The sequence below is a fragment of the Pleurodeles waltl genome, chromosome 8 (assembly GCF_031143425.1).
Source record: "Pleurodeles waltl isolate 20211129_DDA chromosome 8, aPleWal1.hap1.20221129, whole genome shotgun sequence".
NCBI lineage: Eukaryota > Metazoa > Chordata > Amphibia > Caudata > Salamandridae > Pleurodeles > Pleurodeles waltl.
The window spans coordinates 147,404,403-147,430,464 of NC_090447.1; the positions used below are offsets into that span (position 1 = coordinate 147,404,403).

At 42.2% G+C, this 26,062-nt stretch overlaps 1 protein-coding gene across 4 annotated transcripts in view; it reads right to left on the reverse strand.

The window, feature by feature from the left end:
* LOC138249824 (disks large homolog 2) overlaps positions 1–26,062 on the reverse strand; it is a 3,298,389-nt gene that overhangs the window by 584,813 nt on the left and 2,687,514 nt on the right. For all 4 annotated transcript variants that reach the window (XM_069203950.1, XM_069203947.1, XM_069203948.1 and 1 more), the window contains one exon: positions 20,564–20,678. In XM_069203950.1, the coding sequence (XP_069060051.1) occupies positions 20,564–20,634 (71 nt within the window). In that variant the 5' untranslated portion in view covers positions 20,635–20,678. The remainder of the gene's footprint in view (positions 1–20,563; positions 20,679–26,062) is intronic.

Consider the following 26,062-nt stretch of genomic DNA (forward strand, 5'->3'; position numbering starts at 1 on the left):
GTTTGTGAAATCTTGAGTAGTGGGATAACTTCCTTCCATGCATGCAGGTTTTCGAAATTCATTGAGAATTGTATAAAATTCCTTGGTTGTAGATTAAGCATTTTGAATTCTGTCTGAGTAGTACCTTTTTTTAGCTTTTTTGATTGATGATTTGTATATCCTGTTAAGTTTGTGTAGCTGCAGTTTGTCTTGACTGTTGTTTGTTTTGAGCCAGGTCCGCTGCAACTTTCTGATTTGTTGCTTTATCTTTTTAAGTTCTGTGTTTCTCCAAGGTGTTGGTTTTCTTTTGTTGTGTTTAGTTTTTCTGAGTGGTATTAGGATATCAAAAGCTTCCTGTAGCCACTCAAAGTTGTGGCACAGAATTAATTGTATCCAGATCTGTGTTGGCTGTTAGTTGTGTTTCTAAGTCATCCAAATTGAGTTTGCTCCATGGTCGATAGGTGTAGGTATGTAAGTAGTTGTGGGGTGTGTTGATTTGTGGAGTTGTATGTCAGAAAGTTATCAAAGGGTGGTCTGACCAAGTGATTGGCGTGATGCTATGAATAGTAACTAGTTCAGGCTTAGCAAAAATGACATCTAGGATGTGTCCAGCGATGTGTGTGGGATTGTGTACAATCTGATGTAGGTTCAATGCGACTAGGCCAGTTGATAGCTTTTGGATGGGGCACATTGGGTTTGTCAAACCAAATGTTTAGATCCCCAAGAATGCATAGGTTGAGTATAGTGTAATAAGGTTTGAGACTGTGTCTAGAAAAGCATCTGGGAATGTGGAGTTGTTAGGTGGAGGTCTGCAAAGGAGGAGAAAGTTACAGGAGGAAGTTGGAGTAGGGTGGCATCTGGTAAGGAGGGCTTCACAACCTTGTATGGAATGTTGTCTGTTTTACTGAGGTTCAATGCCTGTTTGAATATAATAGCTAGTCCACCTCCTCTCTTGCCTATACGGTTTTGTGCAATGGTTTGATAGCCTGGAGGAACGGCTTCGTGCAACACTGGGGCCATGTCATCTCCCAAACAGGATTCAGTTATGAATAGTAAGTCAGGTTGTGTGTCTGTGAGCAGGTTGTAGATGTGGTGCTTGTTTTTTTTAGAGTGATCGAGCATCTATGAGCTGGCAGTTTAGAAAAGGTGTGTTAGTGGTAGTGTTGTTTTGTTTAGGAGAAGGGTAAGTAGTATAATGTGAGCTTGAAGCAGGAGTGTTGCTAGTTGTGATAACTGTTTGAGGCTCACAATAGTCTTGCTTTTCAATATAGTGTTCCTCTTCCAGCAGGTTAAGAAGGCATTTTGTTGGGTCTGTGTGTGTGGGTGGTGGACTTGGTGGCTGAGAAAGCCATGAAGAGTGTACTGTTTTTTGTAAGGTAGTCTTATTATGTAATAGACAAGGGGATGCAAGGTTGCTATGAGTGGCATGTTTTTTATTTTGTTTGCGTTTGTTTAGTGTGGATGGAGTATGGGTTAGGGGTGGTGGAGGAGCATGTGGATCATGATGTAAGTCTCTAAATTGTGCAATGGAGGAGAGGCGAGTGAAAGAAAGTTGCTGGGCTGGGGTGCTTGTGGTAGGTGTTTGTGAAGAGTGAGAAAGTAGGGGTGGAGATAGGATGGAATTTGTATTCTTTGTGTAGTCCTGAGGGTGAGAGTGGGTATGACGATAAGTGTAATGTAAGTTTGAGTTGATTTGATGTGCTGATGTTTGTGGTCTGCATTGTTTTTGTGGAATAGTGAGAGGGGATATTGGTGTAGTTGTTTTTGGTGAGGGATTTGTATGTAAGTTAGTGCTGGTGAGTGGAATTTGAGTGTTAGATGGGGTGTTGATGTGTTTTGGAGATGAATGTACGAGGTGTGTAAGAGGTGATGGATGTGTGTCAGGGGAGTTAGTGTTAGTTGTGATGACCGGAAGAGGTATGTGTGGTGGAGTGAAATGTGGGGATTGTATGGTTGTGTGTAATTGGTGAAGAGAGCGGAAGAGTGTTTGTAGATGGTGTGTTTGAAGGCAGGGTTTGGGCATTGCTATGATGACAGGTGGTCTGTGTGGAGCAAACAGCGCCTAGTGTTGTTGGTTAGTATGAGCAGAGAGTGTGTATCTGGAAAACTGAGAGAAATGTATACTGTAGTTTTTGTGTTGTGTGGGTGATGGCAGGTTGTAACTAACTTGTGCCAGAAGGTAACTAACTTGCGCCCTCAACATTAAAACAGCAGTGCCACTGGGACTTGACCCACCCAGAAGCTTATTAAAAAACACGCACAGAAAAAACCACCCCACCGGATCCACCGCGAATCGTAGCAAGAATAAAAAATTTAAAAAAAGCCCACACACCACTTACTATGAGGCTGCCAATACTTCCTTGTTGAATTTTGGGCATCCAATCAGAGCTGTCCAGTTGCAGTGCACAAGCTCTTATTCTCTGCGAAATAGTTGCAAAGAAACTGCAGGCCCAGATATATAAATGTGTTTGCCCTTCAATAACTCCAAAACTACAGAACAGGTTTACACCAAATAAACGAAAGCATAATCTTTTCGGTGTAATTCTGTCCAGTGGTCCAGGCTGTAGTCGTGTCTAAAGGTCATATGGGAATTTACATGGGAAACGACTTTTTTTACCCCATTTTCTTTTTCCCAGTGCCCACTTGACAGATCACCCCACAACTTTCGGTGCACATCAAGAATTACCAGTATACTTATTTTTGGGAGTATTTTGTGAAGATTAGCCAAACAGTGCCAAAGATATATGAAAGTCAAAAAAACACTTCCTACGGAAACAGGTCCTAACTATAACTACCTAATGGCATCTGCCACTAGGGGATATTAATATATTTTCATGGTCAACACCCAAAAAGAACATCAAGGTGTCTAGTGCCACTGCTGGTATGCCAGAATGTGGGTTTGGAGGTGATGCAGACATACTGTACTACAAAGCACTGCGGAGAAGCAATTAGCCAATAATTAAAATAGTTTAGAGGATGACACCATCCTGGAAAGCGTAACATACTTTGTGTTGTGTGGGTGATGGCAGGTTGTAACTAACTTGTGCCAGAAGGTAACTAACTTGCGCCCTCAACATTAAAACAGCAGTGCCACTGGGACGTAACCCACCCAGAAGCTTATTAAAAAATACGCACAGAAAAAACCACCCCACCGGATCCACCGCGAATCGTAGCAAGAATAAAACATTTAAAAAAAGCCCACACACCACTTACTATGAGGCTGCCAATACTTCCTTGTTGAATTTTGGGCATCCAATCAGAGCTGTCCAGTTGCCGTGCACAAGCTCTTATTCTCTGCGAAATAGTTGCAAAGAAACTGCAGGCCCAGATATATAAATGTGTTTGCCCTTCAATAACTCCAAAACTACAGAACAGGTTTACACCAAATAAACGAAAGCATAATCTTTTCGGTGTAATTCTGTCCAGTGGTCCAGGCTGTAGTCGTGTCTAAAGGTCATATGGGAATTTACATGGGAAACAACTTTTTTTACCCCGTTTTCTTTTTCCCAGTGCCCACTTGACAGATCACCCCACAACTTTGGGTGCACATCAAGAATTACCAGTATACTTATTTTTGGGAGTATTTTGTGAAGATTAGTGCCAAAGATATATGAAAGTCAAAAAAACACTTCCTACGGAAACAGGTCCTAACTATAACTACCTAATGGCATCTGCCACTAGGGGATATTAATATATTTTCATGGTCAACACCCAAAAAGAACATCAAGGTGTCTAGTGCCACTGCTGGTATGCCAGAATGTGGGTTTGGAGGTGATGCAGACATACTGTACTACAAAGCACTGCGGAGAAGCAATTAGCCAATAATTAAAATAGTTTAGAGGATGACACCATCCTGGAAAGCGTAACATACTTGTACCCAAGTCCAGTTATGTAGAAACCAGGAAGAAGGAAGGAGTAGAGGGGGACAGACAATGAAGAGGCGTAAGAAGCTAAAACCCCTGAACAGGTCTCAGCTTAGAGTTATTCTCATCCTGTCATCCTCCATATGGACTCTTTAACAGATTTGAAACAAGTAGTTTTTTTTTTTAGTACACAAGGAAGGCAAGGAGGTTACAAAGATCTTGTTATATTCAAGATTGATTAGAAAGACCCTGGGGATTTGAAATGGTCACAAAGATGCTGCAGGCTTGGTCCAGGGAGCTGACTGAAGAAAACCAACTGCTGAACAGGTAAGAGCCCACTAGACATTGTTGGACTGTCGGTTGAGCTTCCAAAGGCCAGGGGGCTGCAGGTGCACTTTTAGGCATCAGGGAAATCATCAAATCCGATCACTGTTGGGGTGGTTCCTCTGGATTTAGGTTGCAGTTGTTGTGTTGGTGGGGTGGGATGTGTCATCCCAGGGTAGACTAGGTCAGAATAGTGTGGGGACATTCTCTGGACTGGTGGGCCACCTGGACACGGGCCATGGGTGTAGAGTAGGCAGGACTTGAGGATCCAAGACGGTTCTAGAGTCCTTCTTGGAGGGCTGCTGTCCTTGGCAGATCCTGGCCCTTGGGCAGGCATGCAGTTCTCTGGGGGGGGGATGAGTCATCTTCTTGTAGCAGGAGCCTTGAAGCTGCAGACAGGCCAGTAGTGCTGGGGACGAGTCAGTTGTCATCTGTAGCCTTCTCTGCTGGTGCGGCTCTTCAGCCCTCCTCATCAGGAATCTGAAGAGCAAGGTTTAGGGGCATCCCTAATAATAGATTTAGTGTTGTTACAGGGGCCAGGAGCCAATAGCTACTGTACCAGAGGGTGGCTACACCCTTCCGGTGCTCACTCTTCGGGGAGGACGGGGGGGGGGCACAGTCCTAAACCTATTGGCTAGCACCTTCCAAAGCAAGAGAGAGGATTCTGCCAAGAGGGGGGGTCATCTCTGCTCTGGGCACCCTAAGGGAGGTCCAGGCTGGGGTGGTCACGCCGCCTGGTGTTTACCTGCCACCAAAAGGGTGGGCTGGTATCTCCACTAGCTGTACTTAGTTTGAAATAGTTAAGTAATACAGTTTTTGAATTATTGGCAATAAGCTATTTTAAAAAGGGGCATTGCAATTTTCAGAAACAGTTACTGGGGGGAAGAAATGTTTGGTCATTTTACAGGTAAGTACAACACTTACAGTTTCAGTATCCGGGTTTAGGAAGACCACCGGTTGGGGTTCAATTTAATCCCAAACACCCAGCACCAGCAACATGGGGCCGGCCAGGTGCAGAGGTCAAAGTTGTGCAAATTTAACATGTGCTCCTAGGGAACAAGGGGTACTCGGAATCAGGTTCGCCAGCAGGTAGGTACTCGCGACTCTGAAGGCAGACCTGGGGGGGATTTTTAAGAGCACTGGAGGGGCCACAAGTAGGCACCAAACACACACCCTGAGTGGCACAGGGATGGCGGGGTGCATGGTGCAAATATGACGTTGGGTTTCCAATGCTGGTCTATGAGGAGACCCCAGGGGTCACTCAGAGGCTGCAGGTGAGGTCAGGGGGGTGGGGGGTGCCTTGGCCACACCACTGGTCGGACAGGGAGGAGGGCCGTCTGCTGAATGATGAGGCACAGGGGGCAGTTTCTCCAAGGCCTGGGGGCTGCGGGGTGCAGTGTGTTATTAGGCGTCAGATATCTGCATCCGGATCTTTGCAGTCAGGTGGTTCCTCGGGATTCCCTCTGCAGGCCTCGTCCTGGAGTGGTCAAGCCAGGGTGGGCACTTGCTCGCAATCGCCTAGGGACCCTCTCTTGCAAGGTGGACCACCTGGACACGGGCCGTGGGTGTCGGGTGCACAGGGGTCAAGACTCATGCATCCAGAGTGAGCTGGGAGTCCTTGGTTTTAGGTTTCTTCAAACAGAGCTGCTGTCCTCTGGAGTTCTTGGTCTTTTTGGATGCAGGGCAGTCTTCTGGAGTTGACGAGGTCGCTGGTCCCACTGTATGCGTCGCTGGTCTTTTTGCAGGTTCTTTGAAGCAGGAGACAGACCGGTAGGGCTGGGGCCAAAGCAGTTGTCACCTTCCTTCTTCTCTGCTGGGTGGTTTCAATTTAGCAGTTCTTCTTGTAGGTCACCAGTAATCTGGTGACCTGGGTTCATGGAGACCCCTAAATCCTAGATTTAGGGACATTTTAGGGGTCAGAGGGCAGTAGCCAGTGGCTACTGTCCCTGAGGGTGGCTACACTCTCCTTGTGCCCACTCCCTTTGGGAAGGGGGGCACACTCCTATCCCTATTGTTCCCTGTCCTCCAAACGAAGATGGAGGATTCTGCAGGGAGGGGGTTCACCTCAGCTCTGGACACCTTAGGGGTATAACTTGCGCCCTCGCCATGAACAATTTTCTCATCAATAATTTTATTGCAAATTTTGCAGAGAGAATATCAAAGATGCCATACAAGATCTCATCAATGATATAACATGTTGAGTAATTATCTGTGCACGGCGAAGGCGCAAGTTACAGTTACCTTAGGGTGTGAGTTATAGTTACTTAAAAGAACTCTAACTGCTGAATTTCTGTGGTTTTGTACGATTAAATTCAGAACCTAGCTATAACGTCCCTGAAATCTTTGTATTTTTCAGTGACTTTCTATGTTTTTTTTTACATAAAACAATTTTAATTACTAATAATTAATTACTATACGTTATTCTAGCCCAGCCAGGCCTTGCAGCAAAGCCCTTGCAGCAAAGCCCTTATAACCACCCAACCCCACACGAAACACGTCCTTTGGGTGTGGGCAGTGCAGGTTGACCTCAGGCCCTGTCTCTGTCAGTGGATCTGTGAGTGGGTTTGTGAATGTTTGAATGGGCCTGAAAGTGGGTGTGCAAGCCTGAGTGGGTGTGAGGGGGTGCATGAGTGTCTGAATGTGTGTGTAAGTGGCGCATGAGTCTCTGAGTCCATGTAGGAGTGAACAAGTATGAATGAGTCTGTGTTTTTTCTTTCAAATGTTCCCATATTTGCAAATGATTCGCAAAAAATGTGCCAATATTCATGAATTTTCATGAATATCATGCATGGTAATGCAAATGTATTTTAAACCCATAATTTGCACCTAAAACACACCCATATCACACCCCTGGGGTCAGGGTACTTTCACCCTGACCCCTTATGCCACTTTCAATTTGGATTTTCACTCCCAGGGACCGTGTGCCATGAAATAAAAGGGTGACCGCAACCTTGTAGTCAGGTTGTGGTCAGCCAATTGCAGTGCTTCTTTTTGCACACGTATTCACAATAAATTCACAAATTTAGCAAATTATTTGCAGCCAGAGATATACAAATGTATTTTCCTTTCAATATCTCAAAAACTACTGAACAGACTCACACCAAATAAGCAAAAGTGTAATCTGATTACCAACAGCTATCTTTTTGCCACATTTGGTATAGTTCCGTCCAGTGGTTCGGCTTGTAGTCATGTCTAAAGAATCCTATAGAAATTAACATGGAAAATGCATCCTTTTTTGAGCCCCCTTTTTCATGGCCCTGCTTAACGGATCACCCTGAAACATTCCATGAACAACAAGAATCACTGCTATACTTTTTTAGGGAAATTTCCTAAAGATTCATCAAACGGTGCCAAAGATATAGGCAAGTCAAAAAATGCTTTTCCTATGGAAACATGGTCCTAACTATAACTACCTATTGGCAAGGTATATATACGTGTGTTAAAAGCTGAAATACCTATCTGGGTGGTAAAGGTACGCATGGTAAATACATTGTTGTAATATTTACATACATACATGCATATATAAATATGATAAAATATATAAGCTTATACACACACCACACACCTTACCAATACTTATAATGCGTGGCAAAGCCATGCATGGTAAAAGAACAAATAAATATATGTATGGGCACGGTATGCATGATAAAGGCATTGTTATGAAGGTTATTTCTCTTATAACAGCTACTTTTATTATAGTCATTTCCATTGTCATTATTAGGCGTATTCTTCTTCCTATTATTACTCATATTGTCGGTGTTCTTGGTATTGTTGTTTTTATTGTTTGTTATTTGTTATGATTACTATTATTATTAATTAATAATGGTACTAGTAGTGGTACTGTGGTAAGAGTAACAGTAATATGTTGCTTTTTTATAATTTTGAAGTTGTTGATGATGACCTATTATTGTTATTATAGTGATGACTATTAATGTGTTTATGTTATTACAGCTCATTATTATTCATAATATTATTATTATAAGTAGCAGTAGTAATAGCAGTTGTAATAACAGTATTAGCAGTAGAAGTAATAGTCATACTAGTAATAGTAGCCAGTGCTTAATTTGTGAAGAAAAAAACATAAGTACGGTGGTCCACATTTTTTGGGAGTTCACCATCAGTGCTGCCAATTCCCAAGGCAGCCCAGTTTGATTACATCTCTAGCCTTTACTCTGCACACTTTCAGAGTGCTTCTTCAATCCTCAGTTTTCTCTTTTTCACTGTATTAACTTTCTTCTTCTTTTTCCTTCTTCTGCTTTCTCCCTCTTGCTCTCAGACAAAGTCTGATGATAACAATTAAGTCCTTGTCTCAAGAATTGAGTGGTGGGCCCACTGGCTGCAACCACCAGCACAAATTAAACACTGAGTAGTTAGTAGTGGTTGTAGTAGTAGAAGTAGTATTAGGTGCACATTGTTAATATGTTGATGGCAGCTAATATTATTGCCATTGCAATTCAATATTATTATAATTATTATTTTTTGTTGTTCTTTTTCGTCTTCTGAACATTATTGTTAATTTAATCAAAAATAATGATCTTAGTGCTTCATATGTAGCTATGGTAACATACACTTTTGAGTGTTTGATTAAAAAGCTATAGGAATCCACAATTTCCTATGTATTCAGTCACATTGCTGATGTAAGATTCTGGATCTAAAAGGCTGTATATGACATGAGATTCCAGAAAACCAGCATCCATTATTTAAGATAAATTGCATAATTCGTACCTATTTGTAAGGCCCTGAAAAACAAACTTTTCAATTAGGTTTTCTCTTAACAGACGTAAGTATTAGACTCCACCCTCAAAGTCACTACTTACTTGCAGTTAGCTCTTTTCCCTTTAATTCATTGTTTTGAAAGTGATGGATTGTGAGACGAAGCCACTTTGTAGTACTTGGTCCAACTCGTGACTGAATTCACTTATGTAGCTCTCACTACCCATTTGGGGTCTCTTGGAGCAGTCTATACGTTTTGCTTAGTGTGATGGGCCTGGCAACACGCTCATTGATACAACATATTGTATCAATGTGACAATTTCTGCCCACTTTACACAATTTTACAACAGAAGATCCTCCTGTGCAAATAACTCAATACCCAGCAAGAGAATTTGTATAGAAAGACTGGAGGGCAAGATCAGCTCTATGGATTTAAGACATTTGAAAACAACAACTAATGGTTTTGGTAGTTGCTTGGTGATTAGTCCTTTGTTTTTATATTTGGTTGAGGTGTTGACATGCAGAGGGGCCATAAAAACAAAGCCTCATTTGTATATTTCTTCGATACAAAACAGTTCTTTTTTTTTTGGTTTTGAATAAATAGGTATAACCAAAACATGTAACATGTCATAAAATATGAAGCAATGAGAGGAATAAGGCCTATTGAGTATGGCAAAATGATATTGAGTGAAATGAGCAAAGTGAAAAGCATTCAACCGATACAATATGCTTTTGAATTAACCATAAAATGTGAGTTTCCTATTGTCAATTAATCACATCAGAGATACACAGATATTGTTGGACTAGCCCCTCTCATCAGGGTCACCCCCAGACATTTTGTCCTCACCCTTCTCTTTTCTGAACCTGTTTTTTTTGGTTTCTAGAACTCTATTCACTTTCCCACTGACAATCAGTACTAAAGTGCCTGTGCTATCTCTGTCAAACTTGGTAAAATAGGCTTACACCCTGCTATCACATTTAATTTACCTGTACATCCCTAGTGAAGTAGTACTTCATGTACCCGGGGCCTATAAATTAAATGCTACTCGTGGGCCTGTCACACTGATTGTGCCACCCATTTACATAGCCCTTTAGACCTGTCTCAGGCCTACTATTTCAGCCTGTGTGTGAAGTTTTAAGTGGAAATTTCGACCTGCCAAAATAAACCTTTTGCCAGGCCAAACCCTTTCTTTTTAATACATATAAGTCACCCCTAGGGTAGGCCCTAAACATCCCATAGGGCAGGAGGCTCTGTATTTAAAAATGTGGACATATACTTTACATTTTACATTTCCTGATAGTAAAAAACTCTTAAATTCATTTTTGGCTATTGCAAGGCCACATGTCCTCTAGGAAAATATCAGGTTACCTTATTACATTTAATACATTTCTGTTTGGAACCAGGTAGGAAAGTCATGGTTGGTATCTCAGGAACCATATTTTAAAGCCCTATTTAATGGTAAAGTCAGATTTTAAGTCACATTTCGGAAAATAGCACTTTTAGAAAGTTGGCGTTTTCTTGTCCTACCCACTTGGTACCTGTAACCTGTTCTTAGGTCACATGACTAGGAGCAGTTGGTCTTTGTGTATCCCTGCAAGACAGCATCACAACAGAGGGTTTGGGTGTTGGCAAGATGGGGCCTCTCTGCCAGGATGAGGGTAAGGAGATGTCACCTACTACATTTGCACCTCAAAGGCCCTGGCTCAGCTCACATACAAAGGGCTTCACACTAGCCTATAGTGCCCCCAGACAGACTGGTATCCAGGGCAGGGAGGCAGGAACTTCCAGACATCTCTGGAGGGGGAAATTTCAGAAGTTGCTCCCACTTCAAAGTGGGCACCAGGTATAAAAAGGGGAACCTCAGACCCACTCTTGAGATCGCGTTTGGACCTGTGAAAGACTCAGCAGAAGGACTGTTCTGCTGACCTTCTCCTCTCCTGCAAGAAGGTCTATCCAGCTGCTTTGCTGCCTGGCTCATTTCTCCCTTTGTCACTGTATTAACTTTCTTCTTATTTCTTCTTCTTTCGCTTTCTCCCTCTTGCTACCAGACCTGCTAGTATGACTGCAAAAAGGCCTGCTCTGCTGTCCTTCTGCCTTAAGAAGAAAGACTGAACCTACACCATGAACCTACGACCACCAGAGTAACTCCATGGGTTGGTTGGCTGGCTGCCTGTTCTGAGCTACAGGGACACAACATGCTCCCGCTACTCGATGTATTAACCTAGCTCTATGCATCTTGATGCCAACAACCACCCCAGCTCAACACATCTTGATGCACCTCGATCCAGGACTGTGCATTGTAGGTTCTGTTCAGTGGCTTCACAAGCACCTGACAGCCAGCCCAGCTAGACTTATCTCAACTCAACACAACGCATCTCGATGCAAGTCCTTGTAGAACTAGTGGCATAATTGGCCTTGTGCAACATGATGCACCTTGACATCCACATTGCAGCCCCTGATCAGCAGCTTCACGGTCACCAACGCATCTCAGCGCAAGACCTCACATCGTAAGCTCTCATTGACGGCTCCTCAAGTCTCGCGCCGCACAGGCCAACGCAAGGACTTCGTTTCTCAACGCACAGGGTACTTTTAACAGCAGACTAAACGTAGTCCTTTATCTGGCCCGTGCTCCATCGCGGTCAGCCTGACTTTATAACTTGGACCCTGACCCTAACCAGATAACCACAACTGGTGCTTCTTCCTTCTAAGTGCTATTTTTCTTCAAACCATTAAAACTTGCATATCTCTGGTTCTGCTTGCTGGATTCTTGTCGTTTTGGTCCTATATATATCATCTATTTTTTTAGATTGGTGTGGGATTTTTCTTGGCTTGTGTCATGTTTTCACTTTATTACTGTTTGAAGCATTGCATGAATCCTTTACACTTTGCCTGTAGGCTCAGCCTGACTACTTTGTGCCAAGCTACCAGAGGGTTAGGCACAGGTTAATTTGGGGTCTGCTTGTGTTTCACCATGACAAGAATTATGGTTGTTGCTTGAGTAGGGCTTTAGAGGGTTTTAGCCTCCTCAAACATTAACTCAATTTCCTACAGATATACATACTTTTTTTGCAGCAAAAAAGGAGAAATATTGATTTCCTCATCAGCAAACATCCACTGAATCTGAGAACGATAAGTACCATTAACAGCAGCAACAGGGCAAGACTAGTGGAGTGGTGAAAGGAGACATTTCCTCCTATCAGGTGTGAGTGCGATGCAGAACATGCTCGCAGGCTGTAATAAGAAGAGAAGACTGGTATAAAATCTAGCTTAGATGCCTCTGTAGATGTTGTACCTCACATGCATTTCAATGAAAGATTGAGAGCAGGAGCATCATAACTTTAAAGCTGTACACAGGCTGAATCTCCAAAAGGTGGGACATACTATATAAATGTGATAGGGACTTCAGCCCCTTGTTCACTCGATCCACTGTGTGGCGCAGACCCTTTAAGCCTTTATCGATGCTCAAACCAGACTGTGATCGCCCTTCAGGATTACAAGGGAGTCAACAAATGCTTCACAAGAAAAAGGCACATATGCCATTTATAAACATGTAAAACTTTTATTTAGAGCTATTTTCTACCCAAAAGGTGCTTTCATATATGAAGGTAAGGAGACACTCTTTGAGCATAACCTGATAGAGTCACCAAATTACTAACATCATGCTAATTCTGTGACATTTAGGAAGTATAGGTACCTAAAATAAAAATCATATTTGTAATGTATTCATGCTTAATGAAGGTTATGAAAAGTATAACTTAAGATAAAGTCATATCACAAATTAGTTTTATACATGAAATGCTTAATACGGTGGTAAAGCCTCTGTTAAGCCACAGAGCCAGAGTATTATTCAGAGCAAACAAAATGAATCAAAATGTGGTGCAGGGAGTAAATGTCACTATTATTTCGGTTTTGATTATGTTCTTTTATGCGCACATCAAAATATCTTTTCAGTTTATTTATCCAATTATCTTGTATGTCCAGTGAGGAAGGACTTCAAGCTCAGACATGGTCTTCTTCCACAACAGAGACTGATTACACATGCTTCTGTAAGATTATTAAATGAGGGCAAAGGAGTTCATTCACCAGCCATCCTCAACAGAAAAGTATCTGTGCTGTAAATCACCAGGAGTAATGACCTTGAATTCATTTCACTCAGAGCACAGAGACTTTCAAATATCACCCCAAGTAACGTGATCTGCTCTAGCTGCTTATTACCATTGCATATGCCATGCTTAACTGATTATAAGAGAGTGACAAAGCAGCAGCCCCTAATGACATACAAAGCCAGGCACGAAAGGAGATGTCTGTATGTCCCAGCAGGAAAGGAATGAGTGCTGAATCTCATTAACTGAAATATCAATTTGATATTGAGTCCTGTGTATTCATATTTCGGGATATATATGTGCATTTTTATAATTTGCGATTTAGAACTTGCAGCAGACAGTGGCATCCTCCTTCTGATTACAACGACCTATAATAACTAAGGGTTGTATTGGCACTTGTGTGATGCTGTGCAATTTAGCACCACTCCTGCACACTTTTATTGTGGTAAGTACATTGACATAATGCTTTGCGTTGCTTTGTGCCATGTGTGTACTCGTGCAAAACCTTAGTAAACAGCCACCTTTGTCTCAGTCATTCTATACAAAAGGATGGGTGGAATGAATTCCACTGTGTGCAGATAAATAATCAATCAAGGAAATTACAAATGTCCTTTGAATCCAATGCTAAAGAGACAAAATATCATCATCCCTGCCACAAATCCCACCTAGTCACGTTTTGCACATCAGGAAAAAATGTGTGGAAGAGAGTCAGAGATTTATGGTGAGTCAGTCTACTAGGACATCATGATGACAGGTGTCATGCAATAACTAATACATGGCCTTTCAGAAAATAAATGTATTCCTGTGCTTTCTAGATTAACCTAGATGCACTGCCTGGTATGAATTAAGGTGTCCATCAGGGTTGGAAGAATGTCCGGAGGTCTGGACGAAAAGAGTGCCTTGCAAGGTCGGACTGGAAAGCAAACTCGACCCTAGCAAAAATGTTCAAACCAACTCCACTTTGCAACAGGTTATAAATAGTGGGCTCCTTTGTGTCACCCAGCTCTGAAAGCAGACCCTAAGCCCTCAATCTATCAGGAAAATGCCACAGTGGCATAATGGTCAATCCAGGCCTGGTTCCACAAAGTGTTAGTAGGTTTGATGCCTGTAACTGGTTCCATTGTTACCCACTTTTCATAAATTGTAAGTGGTGGGGTCAAATTAGGATGTGATGCTTCAATGAGATCTCTCCGTGCTACATTGCTATGGCAGCATGATTCAGTGAAAAATAGTATGTACTTTAGAGATCTCTTCTCAAATCTGTTTTTCAGCCTGGTAGAATGGCTTAGTGAGACAAGTGATCACAGCCATGGCATACGAGCAAACAGCAGGCTTCAGGTTTGATTCCTGGCAGGCCTGATTAGTCCTTTGATACTTAAAACTTAAACACTTTTGTTTTGGGTGATATTACCTGCTAATTACAATGCTTTGGACATGCACTACTGCAATAGTAAGCACAATTTGTCAGTCAATAACTTTATTTGGGTTTTTGCCATAAAAGTACAGATCATAAATGACACGTCAATTTTAAATTCATAGTTTAAATTTACAGGCAACATTTCATACTAAAGCGTCTTATCTAAATATTGGACAAAAACAAAGGAATTCAAATACAAAGCATAAGGAAATACAATGAAATGTAATACAATTTTCTAATTACCTAGGATTTTCCTGCAAAATTTAAGGCTGCAAAGCAAGTGATTTGAAACTCTAATCTTTGTAAAACCTTAAGACCCAATCTAGAACTTCTAATGTCTTTTAATCTGAAACTGGGGAGTAAAAACCATAGGCGTGCTGACATATAGTGTGCAAAATAACAAAGTACATAGTGCATTGAGTGGAAATATGTCAGACTGACATTTTAGAAATTTGGAAAACCAGCTGCCCTACTTTGGAAAAGCCAGAAGAAAATGCAAAATGCCCAAATGAAGACAAATGTGATAAAATCTCTGCTGGGGTGAGCAAATCCAAGTTAAGTACAGTTCACTTTCTAGAGTGATGATTAAAGCATTCTGATGTACAATTGTCTTCACAGGCTCTGACTGCAATTTTCGAATGTTATACCTAAAAGCAATGAATAGGTTGCAAAAATTAATTTTAGAACTAGAAATACCAGAGAATGGAGTACTAAAATATTCTGAGACCCTTAAGTCCATAAAAGTGTGTTTCACATAATAAACCCATGGAATTCTTACCATATTTACAAGGGCAACGCAATCCTTCAGACTAAGCCTAGAAAAGGGTGCCTCAGATGAATTCCAGATCTTGAACCAAAGTAATAAAGGGGTAATTTTTATGGCGCCTCAACATAACTCGACCCTAGTTCCTTATGGCAAATGTGGGTTGCAGTGCTCTTAGACAGAAAGATGCCTACTTAAAAAGATATTTTCAGTCCTCTGTGTTTTATTTGAATTTGTATGTTCCCAGACTCCTGCCCCATTAGTGCCCATTAGGACATTAGGATAGTTTTGCATTTGTATAATTGCAACATTTCCTTTATAGGTTTATGTCCTAGTTTTGTAGCAAACCTAAAGATTGCCTCATTTGCACATGCAAGAGATTGAGGTCTCTGGTTTATTAGAAATCCCCATCTCATATCAGAGTCGAGAGTGGATGGTGAAACCGAAATAACTAAAAGTATTCACCTTAAGTATTTTTTCTAATCTATGGTGTGCACCCATGTTTTTGTGTTTTTTTGGCCAACTAATCATTACAAATGACTTTGACAAATTAAGTTTTAAATCATGTTCCTTCATAAAATCATTAAAAGCACCTAAGATGGTTTGCAAGCCATTTGCAGTTTTTGCCAGAAGAACTGCATCACCTGCATGAAAAAGAAGAGGTGTTGAGAGTTTCCTGACCTGTGGCAAGAATTCTTCCTCTGTATAATAGGTATAATTCTAAATCAATAACATATAAGGCAGAAACAAAAATGGAGCTAACATGCAACCTTGTCTGACTCCTCTATTAGAGGGTATTGGGGAAGAACACTCTCCACCTGATGCAAAACATACTTTTACGGTTGTGTCTTGATACAAACATATCAATGTGTCAACCAATGCAAATTCAATTCCATTTTCTTCAGCAAAAACCATAGCTTTGCAAGGATCACAGTGTCAAAAGCAAAGGAGAGCTCCATACAGGCCACGTGCGATGAGCCTCTTCTGGCTTTGACCTATTTTCCCACCAACAGGGACAAGTTTAACAACTGCTCTACTGTACCTAGGCCAGGTCGAAAACCATATTGTACATCAGTTAAAATCTTAGTTTGTTCTGCCCAGGCCGCAAAACTTAATAAGAGGATACTGCCTACTATTTTCATGGTTTGAATTGATCAATGAGGTTGGTTGGTAACAACTTGGCAAGTTCCTATCCCTTTTTTAAAAAAAATCAGGACCATTATTGCCTCACACCAGGCAACAGGCACTTGTTCCCTAATCACTGCTCAGAAGACATCTGTAAGCAGTGGGACACAGAAAGTTATATTATTGTTAAAGGTATCCACTGGAACACCGTGTGGGCCTGGAGCTTTACCTGCAACACTCTTGTAATTACATTTGTAACTGCAGAAATTTCAATGGAATTGCTTAGCATTTTAACCACATCATCAGTAATCTTTAGTTGAATATTCTCTTTTTCAAAATAATCAAAAACGTTTTCTGAGGCAAATACTTTTTCAAAGTTTATTCAATTTAAAAACTAAACTATCTGACACCTTGCTTGCAAATGAGATTCCTTCCATCCCTTCGTGGACCTACTAATAAATCTCGATTATTCACTTATTCACTTTGTTGGAGAAAACAAGGTGGAAGGTGGCATTACTGTGATGTTCAAACACTCCATTTACTGCAGACATGTACCCTTAGAATTTTTTCTGCCTTTTCATGTCTGAAGAAGAACTTTAGTCCATTTCATCCGCTACTACGAAAATCAACATTATTTATTTCCTGCCAAGTGATAATTCCTTTACTGAAAATGTGTGTATCACATTACCTACAGAATTAATTCAGTCAACCTATTACATATTTGTTGATAATCACATCTTCAACTGGGAACATTTGTAAAATTCCTTCATCTCCCCTTTCTCTCATTTTTCCTTAATAATGACTTCATCCATCACTGTTCGAATCCACACATATTAAAGGTGCTACTCTTGGTCTGATTATTGATCATAAGGATTGGCTAACAGTTGAGGATGACCTCCTGGAAGATGGTAGGCTCATGCCTACATTTCTTTTACTATGTACTTCTCCAAACTGATCCCCCTTGCAAACCCCCCAAAGAAAGAAAGTCTGGGTTTGTTATACTAAGAATCTTAACCTCATTGACATATCCTCTTGTATTTAATTCTGCCTTTTCCTCCCAGCAGTTGATCTTGACATTAATGATGCCACTAACAACTACAACTATGCTATGCCAGAAATGTGAAGGAGAAAAGACTAAAGAACAAATAATCTGCCCTTTGTGTGCCAATGACCTAAGTGAAGATAAACAAATTCTTAGAAGTACAAAACACATCTGTTTATAAATCGATAGTAAGTCAACAACAATAGAATGCACACACAGCATTTCTTTCTTTCCTGCTGGCAAATATATGGACACAGTTTTAGGTTTATTGGAAACAAAACACGTTTATGAGATTCCATTCATTCTATAAACTTTTACTTCATAGACCATAGGAATGTTTATCTTTGTGCAGTCACAATTTTAGAGATAGTCATAAAATCCTAACGCCTGTTGAATTGCATTAGAAATGCTTTTTCATCTTTCTTTTCTAATCATCCAAAAACCTATTTTTTCTCCATGTAGAGGCATGAAAATGTTGTAATCATAGTGTGCGGCCCGCTAAGTTATACAGTACTTTCTTTACAGAGAATAAGCCTATCTGCTTACATGTTTTTCAATTGTTCCTAACAGATTTTTCGATAATGCTTGTGCCTGGTCATAACAATCTTGTTATTGTAAAGACATATTGTCATGTTTGTTTGTGTGACCAATGTTTTAGTACACTTCTCTCATGCAACAAAACATTTCTAATAGGCAGAGAAGAGAAAAACATATGGTCGGATTCACAAAGATTTGCTATGACTTACTCTTGTGTTATTCCTGTTCTGAATTAAAAGAGTAGATCAGTCGTACGACAGCACTTCACCTGGCCCATGCCTGAAATGAATGAGTGACCTAGGAGTACTACAAAAGTAAATCACACTCACACCAGCCTTTTTGAATCTGTATTTTGGGGTCCGATTTACAAAGATTTTGCTGTGACTTACTTACATAGTAGTCCTGACCTGCTCATACATTCTAGGAGTCTGGCTGGAGTTCACTATGAGTAATCACTTGTTAGTCCTGGATCAAGTTGTAAGGCAGGAGTACTACAAGAGTAAGGGTACTACAAGAGGAGGATTACACAAGAGTAAATTATGCTTATTCACAGCAAAATCTCTGTGAATCGGGCCCATAATACGTAATTCAGAGATGGGTGTTAAGGAAAAATCATCCAAGTTCTGGAAGATGTGCTAAGACCAGAGTAGACTACAGCAGGGGAAATTCCTCTACTGTACAAACCATATTATAGACACTTTACCAACAAACTTGCTTCCATATTTAGCACTTCCACTGGTTATTCTGATTTTCATTACAAGACATCTCTAAATCCGACCCATAATCCTTAACGATTTGAAATGAATGATTTGGAGTTAACAGTTATAGCTTAAAATATTTATTGTAAAGTGCTTAGGTGATCGCCAAGTGTGTACTTTAGAAAATGTTAAAATAAATTATTCAAATGGATGTTAAGACTAAAATGACACTGCCTTTATTTTCACAGTTAAACTGTACACATGCTTGGACATCACAAAGCTGATTTAGTGTGCTATTTTTATGTTCTGCCAACAAAGAGCTTTAGCTGTCTGTTGGCCAAACATATTGTTCCCAATACATTACATATAGCATGAGGGGGACCTGGGTGAGACCCTTACTCATAAGTGGACCTCTTCGCTGTTCATCACACTTCCATTTTCCATGAAAGCCTTTAACCTTCTGCAGGGTTAGTTTACTAGCCTTCTAACAATTCTGGAATGCAATAAATATTTAGAAATGTTTGCAAAACAATTTAAGAAACAGAAATTTGAGGCACTTTTTAACTGCACCACCTCCTCCCTTAATCAATGAAGAATGTAATGCTGGATTTCATCCAACAGTGAAACAGTGAATTCTTGAGGTCGGGAGATAACTCATCATGGAGTGAAGTAAATAATCTTCTTAAGTTCGTGTTTAAATGCCTTTGCATATCTGAACTATCTAAAATACCAATTGTATTATTTCCCCAAAAATCTTCTTCCGTTGGGAAACTCATAAAAAACTTAATAAGCGACTTTTGCAGGTCTCTGATTTTCCTTGCATGTTTGTACTGTTGTACACAAGAGCCTTAAGGTGTAATGTAATAAACATATGTGAGAGATTGGAGGCTTTTCCTACATGTGCTACACTTCCTGACTGCTCCCTCCACTGTTGGAGAGTTCAACCAACCCCACAATAAATGTGGGCCATCCAGCTGGACACTACTTCTCTTATGGTACAGAGATGAGTAATGGTGGTGCTGTGTAGAGGTGATGGCGTCTGGCACACCCATCATACGATTTGCACCTGCCTGACCTCTGGCCTCTCCATCAAGGTGCCAGAAGCATATGTTTGCATGAAACCTGAGCCACTATATTGCAAATTGTCCCTAACTTCTTAAGCCAAGTGTTTCACCTGGTGGAAATGTGTCAAAAGAATGGCCATTCTTTGATAAACTCTAAGGGCCATATGTACGAAAGCTTTTTCCCATAGACACAGAATGGGTAAAATCCTATGGTACATCTGGCCCTAAGTTGTTAAAATTGATGTTATTGTCTTTGACTCAATATGCAGTATATTTTGCCAGTAAGATGCAATGCATCTCGTTGCATTATTAGGATGTGTGTTTAATAGACACCATCAAAGTCACAATCTGAAGGCTCGTGGATGGAGCTACAGCAATGACTGCAGTTGTGATTTGACAGGAAAAAAACACAAAGGCACAAATAGCCCGAAGGCCATCCTCCAAGAAATGAACCATATGTATAGGAAGAACAAAATACATTCAGTCAAAAAACTGCATTAATTTAACTATAATCCAAAAAACATGTACTGACCGACATACTGCAGTGTGTTTAAACCAAATTCAGTCAGTCTGTCTGTCTGTCTGTCTGTCTGTCTGTCTGTCTGTCTGTCTGTCTGTTTGTTCTACTGAAACTGCTTCATGTTCATCTGTTGCTCCAGAAATTTCTGAGTCCTCTGTGCTAAATCTCAGTAGAAGAAATGTTTTAGTAAAATTCTAAGTACCCCATTATGGATTTGAAATTATACCCACAGCGGTGCTGAAGCTACCGAAGGTTTGGCTCTTTAGCAGATCAGTCCCACTGGCCCTGGAAGCACATATGCTAATCCACAGCCGCCATTTGCTAGCTGTATTATCATAAACAGCCATTATACATAAAACGGCGCACATACTGTTTTAAGTTTCTTTCAATATGGCATGCAGGAAGCAGACCTACCGCACATAAAGCGAGCGTTTCTGATTGGTTCTCAGGGACCCAGAGCCGGAACTCATGCTGTGGTTCATCATCTGCTCGCGCAGGTCATGGATCTTCGCCTCGAACCGAGCGTACTCTGTTAATGAATAATATTGAGAAAGAAGAGGAACGTTCTGTTAATTGCCACGGAGTTAAGAGCTTCGTAAAGTCACTAGAAAGCTGCAGAGGTGCTGAAGTCTGTCCCCGTGGAGCAATGCTGTCACTAGCCCAAGGGCAGGGAACAATTACAAAGAAATTAGCAAAGGCAGAAGCACATTCATTGGCAAGGGGCAGGTGTTCAGTGTTTTATATCATATGAAACAGCCTTTATTTTCACCAAAGCTTTCACTTAGACTCGGGGCTGGCCTTAGCGCTGGTGGTGCAGGTGTGGCAATACGGCCCCGCCCCGCGACCTCCTTCTCCTTGGATTCCCGCCCGGGTACCGGCCAATGGTGCCCCTCATCTCTCCATAGGCCCTCTCTCACATGCATTTCATTTGTTTTATAGCGCTACTCATACCAGTGTAGGGTGTCAGAGCACTTTACATCACACACACATTACACAGAGGCAATGAATCATGCATGTGTAAATCAATCTATGGGAAATATTACACAACACAATGAGCATTACAAGTTGTAGAAATCACGTTATCTATACTAGTAGCCGAAATAATTTAAGAGTGCTTGGTTTGGAGAGGCACACACTGAGGATTTGAAATATACCACAGTGGTTGGGTTGGCTTTACTAATTATGTATTTCTATCCAAGCAAATCTTTTTAGTATCATTAGGATAATGAAAGGCAGGGGGAAATAAACATCATTTTCTAGCCTTTACCATGAAGTTTGCATGCAGCTCTTTGACAGCTTATAGGTCACTGTGCCATATTGGGATTGCAATTCATGAACCGCAAGTAACAAAAGCAGTAACCCCCGGAGGTAACCACATAGCATACAGTTCTGTATGGGACACGTTCTATGCAACAGGCACATTAACCCTCAGCGCTACTTTATGATGACTCAAAACTGCCACTAGACAAAACTCCGATCTCCCTCCAGCAGAAACATTAATTACCAGAGTTATCCTGACATTTTTGTTGTTGCCTGAAAATTGCTAGACACACAAGGAACTCTGCAGCAGGTGCTTTTAAACCAGTTATTACTTCTATCATTTCGAAACACAGTGCACCGCACCCCCCCCCCCCCCCCCCGTGGTCAGCACCAGGAGTGGGGGCAGCACTTGCACCACTCTGAATCCGGTCTGCTTAGACTATACTCGAAAAAGAAAGCCGACCTTACACAGGCGAAGATTTCATCCTTCTGCCCAAGGACAGAATTATTGATTTAAAAATGAATATGAATCATTCTTATTAGGGTCTAGCAGCCTACTCTCAATTAACTCTCAAAGAGCGCATTCTTCCATTGGGGGCCTCTCAAGAAAGTAAAAACATACACAGACCTTGTATCGATTAGTTTTGGCCCCCTTACAAATACAATTCTTATTATCCATGCACTCAGTCTTTCAACTTGCCACCCATGCATGTATTCAACACCCATTGACTCATTCATGCATTCATGCATTCACTCATTTACCCATCGATAAACCACCCAAAAACTCGCCAATCAGTGAAAAGGAACTCTCAGTTATCGGCCACTTTGCACCTAGTTTGTGTATGGTGAGAGAGTGCTTCTGTGTTGTGTGTCTTCCAGTTTCTGAGAGGTGTGAAAGTGCTGTTGATGTCTGCAGGACTGGAATTACACAGTGGGCGGGGGTGGGCAGACAGTAGTATGCAACCACGGCTGCTGAAATGACGTGATTCGGCTGTTGCAACATTTTCTGCGTATTTATGCATTTGCCACATAATCTTCAGATTTTAACAAGAATAATTTTCTTTATATCTCAACGGACCACGTTACTAAAAATTACGACAACACGTGTTCCCACAGAGTAGAGAGGGCTGACTGGACACATTTCAATTGCTTATTGCTGTATTTGGGCGCTGAACAGCTACTACTAAGGTGAAATCTTCATCCAAAGAGTGTTACCGTGTGGAAAACTGACAAAGTATTGAAGTAATACTGTCACAAACGCTGCTGCATTTGTGTTTTCTTATTCAGTCTTGCTGAATGATTTGGTCCTCCCGGCCACATAATTCCAGCAGCACTGTGTAGGAGAGTGGTGATGGGTGGCTGTTGCTCTGACGAGTGATTTTGGTCATGTGACACTGTTAGTATGTGAGGTGCAAAAACATTCTTACAACTGTTTGCGACTAGCACTCTTTGATGGGTTTGAGAGAGGACGACTGTGAGAGTGCAGGCCATTAGATGATTTACTATTCTAATATACGAGCTTTCATGACCCCGCCCCCTGTGTTTTTCACTGATTCTATCACTGAAGACACATTGGGGGTGATTCTAAGCTTGGCGGGCGGCAGTAGCCGCCCGCCAAGCGGGAACCGCCAGAAGACCGTACCGCGGTCAAAAGACCGCGGCGGTCATTCTGGGTTTCCCACTGGGCTGGCGGGCGACCGCCGAAAGTCCGCCCGCCAGCCCAGCAGGAAACACCCTTCCCACGAGGACGCCGGCTCAGAATGGAGCCGGCGGAGTGGGAAGGTGCGACGGGTGCAGTTGCACCCGTCGCAAATTTCAGTGTCTGCAAAGCAGACACTGAAATTCTTTGTGGGGCCCTCTTACGGGGGCCCCTGCAGTGCCCATGCCATTGGCATTGGCATGGGCACTGCAGGGGCCCCCATGGGCCCCACGGCACCCTATACCGCCATCCTGTTCCTGGCGGGCGAACCGCCAGGAACAGGATGGCGGTATGCGGTGTCAGAATCCCCATGGCGGATTCCCATGGGCAGCGGAAAGTCGGCGGTACACCGCCGGCTTTCCGCTTCTGGCCGCGGCTGTACCGCCGAGGTCAGAATGCCCGGCGGTGCACCGCCAGCCTGTTGGCGGTGCTACCGCCAACCTCCGCCCTGGCGGTATTTACCGCCAGGGTCAGAATGACCCCCATTGTGTATATATTTCACAATGAACGCCTGTTACTCTCGAAACAATGCTGCAGCAATTGTTCCAAAGCCTGTTATTCTTTCCCCGCTTGAGAGCCTTGATGGTCTGCTTTCTCTAATGAAACTGCACAAAGATTTACTGGGGCATTAAAAACTCATTTATTTACTCGCAAGAGCACTTGCTCAATGATTACTGGCAAGCTGCACCCACTTACTGCCGCTCCCCCACCATGAACCACTGAACAGCGCATCTTGTGAACAAAAAGTTGTGTATGCTGTTGTCACTAGACAGCAGAGATACCAGTGAACACGGTTTCAGCCCCTGGTTGACGCTTGGAGACACTCATCTTCTGCTCAGGACTCGGTCTCCATCCAGGCATGAACATCTCCAGAGCAGTTTCTAGCAGCTGCTATCCCAGTGAACCAACCCTGGAGGTAATTCACCCTCCCTGCATGTGTGCACACTTAGGGTCAGAGTTACTAAGATTTCAAGGAATACAGCACAGTAAGGCTACTTGCAGCGCTGCACTGCATGAAAGTGAAACAGAAGAAATGCACCATATTTACATAGATATGGTACATTTCTGCTGGCTTCTAGCGCTGGAGCACTGTGTGCAGTGCTTAATTTGCGCTTGTTGTTTCCGGTGCTGAGCACCGGCACTTGTTTTTGAGGGCCGGCGCTTAGTCTTCTGCCTCAGGCATTTACTGCGAGCAAAAGACACATATGGGAAAGACGGAGGAAGAGAGAAACGAAAAAGTATCACAATGAGAGAAAGCAGAAAGCTGCGAGAGTGAGCGGAAGGGGCAGGGAGTGGCTTTAAATGGATTGAAGAAGCCCGAGATGGCTTCAGGATCACGCTGCCTCAGTATTCCGTGCTCGCACATTTAAATACAGCAGCCGTCTGCTTCAGAGGAGCGCTTTGGGCACCGGCACGTTGTTATTTACAAATTAAGCACTGACTGTGTGCTACCTAGCACCAATGCAGGCACCCTTGCACCATGCTGCACGGATGCCTGTGCTACAGACACCATTATTTTTGTGCAGGAAGTAATACCTTCCTGCACAAATACAATCCGTATAGGCCTTCACGTATAGAAAGAGAAAGGTAACGAGGAGAAATAAAAACATTTCTCCTCTTTATGCCTGGGTCAGAGAGGCTCTACATTTTGGTGCAATGCCAGCTTTATGAACCATGTCAGGTTTATAGAACTTAGCAAATCTGTGATTGCATCAAAGTCCATGGGCGAATGCAGAGGACTGTCTATGCACCTCCCATGGAATGCTTACCCCAAGAAAATGTAACAGCGCAAGCAGCTGTGTTGCATTACAATTCATTACAAAGCCTTGCAAAGCCACTCAAATTGGCCCTTGCATGGCTTTGTAAGTCCTTGTGAAAGACCTGTGTTACCTTGTGATGACTTGCATCATGCGATGACCATGCAAGTCCTTAGTAAATCTAGGCCCAGGTGTGCATGTGAGGTAAAGTGCCCTTCATGCACCTGGGTACACGTGAAGTGTGGTGAGCTTGATAGGAGCAATTATTTACCACTATGGAGAAGGATGGCACTGCACAGGCACTGAAGACTGCAATGCCTTTGCTCCAGATAAACTATTGTAGTGCAGGATAGGACTTCACCCACTCCAGCCATTATCCACTGGGTTGGAGTGGCAGTGGCCTTGGGGAAAGGGAGCACATCAGATTGGTTTGACAATTTGTTTACTAGGACATGCACCACCCAACCGCCCACCCCCTGCACTGCTGCATCATTCAGTTTGGACCTGACTGCTATATTATGAGTAGGGGGTCTCCAGCATGTCGTTCTGCGCTGTACTGGCCCTTCTGCTGCGGACATACCTGACATGATGCGCTGCTGCTTTCTTTTACCGGCAAAAAAACAATGCAGTTGTGAAGGCTGTAGTGCCCAAGAAGGGTTACTGGGAAAGATAGGCTGACTTCCTTCTGGGACTGGTTGCTAACAATGCACCTCCATTGCAGTTCAAGGTGGGAGGCAAGGACATCATGGGTAACTGGGCTCCAGTTTCTGAAAAGTGAGATTTTCTACTTCTGATACCCTAGGCCATCTTACCAAGGGACTCAAAGTGAGCACAAAGTTCAAACTTTTAGCACTTGACCCTGGGGTAGTGAGTAAGACCTAGCGAAGAATTACTTAGGGAGGTGATGAGGATTAAAAACTCAGAACTCTCGAATAAATCTATGTCCTGTAAGTGTAGAGGTTTTTTCTTTCAAAAGCAAAAGGTCATTTAAATTCATGCACAACTAAATACTGAGAATAGTATTTTATATATAGGTAACAATTGTTTTGAACAAATTCGCAAACTTGGGTAAAACTCAGCCCTAGAGTTTATGGGCCAGATGTATGAGTTTTGCAAATAGCGATTACCTAATTGCGATTATCTGCGAATCGCAGTTATGTAATCACTATTTAAATGCATGAAACTCCAGGAGTTTCA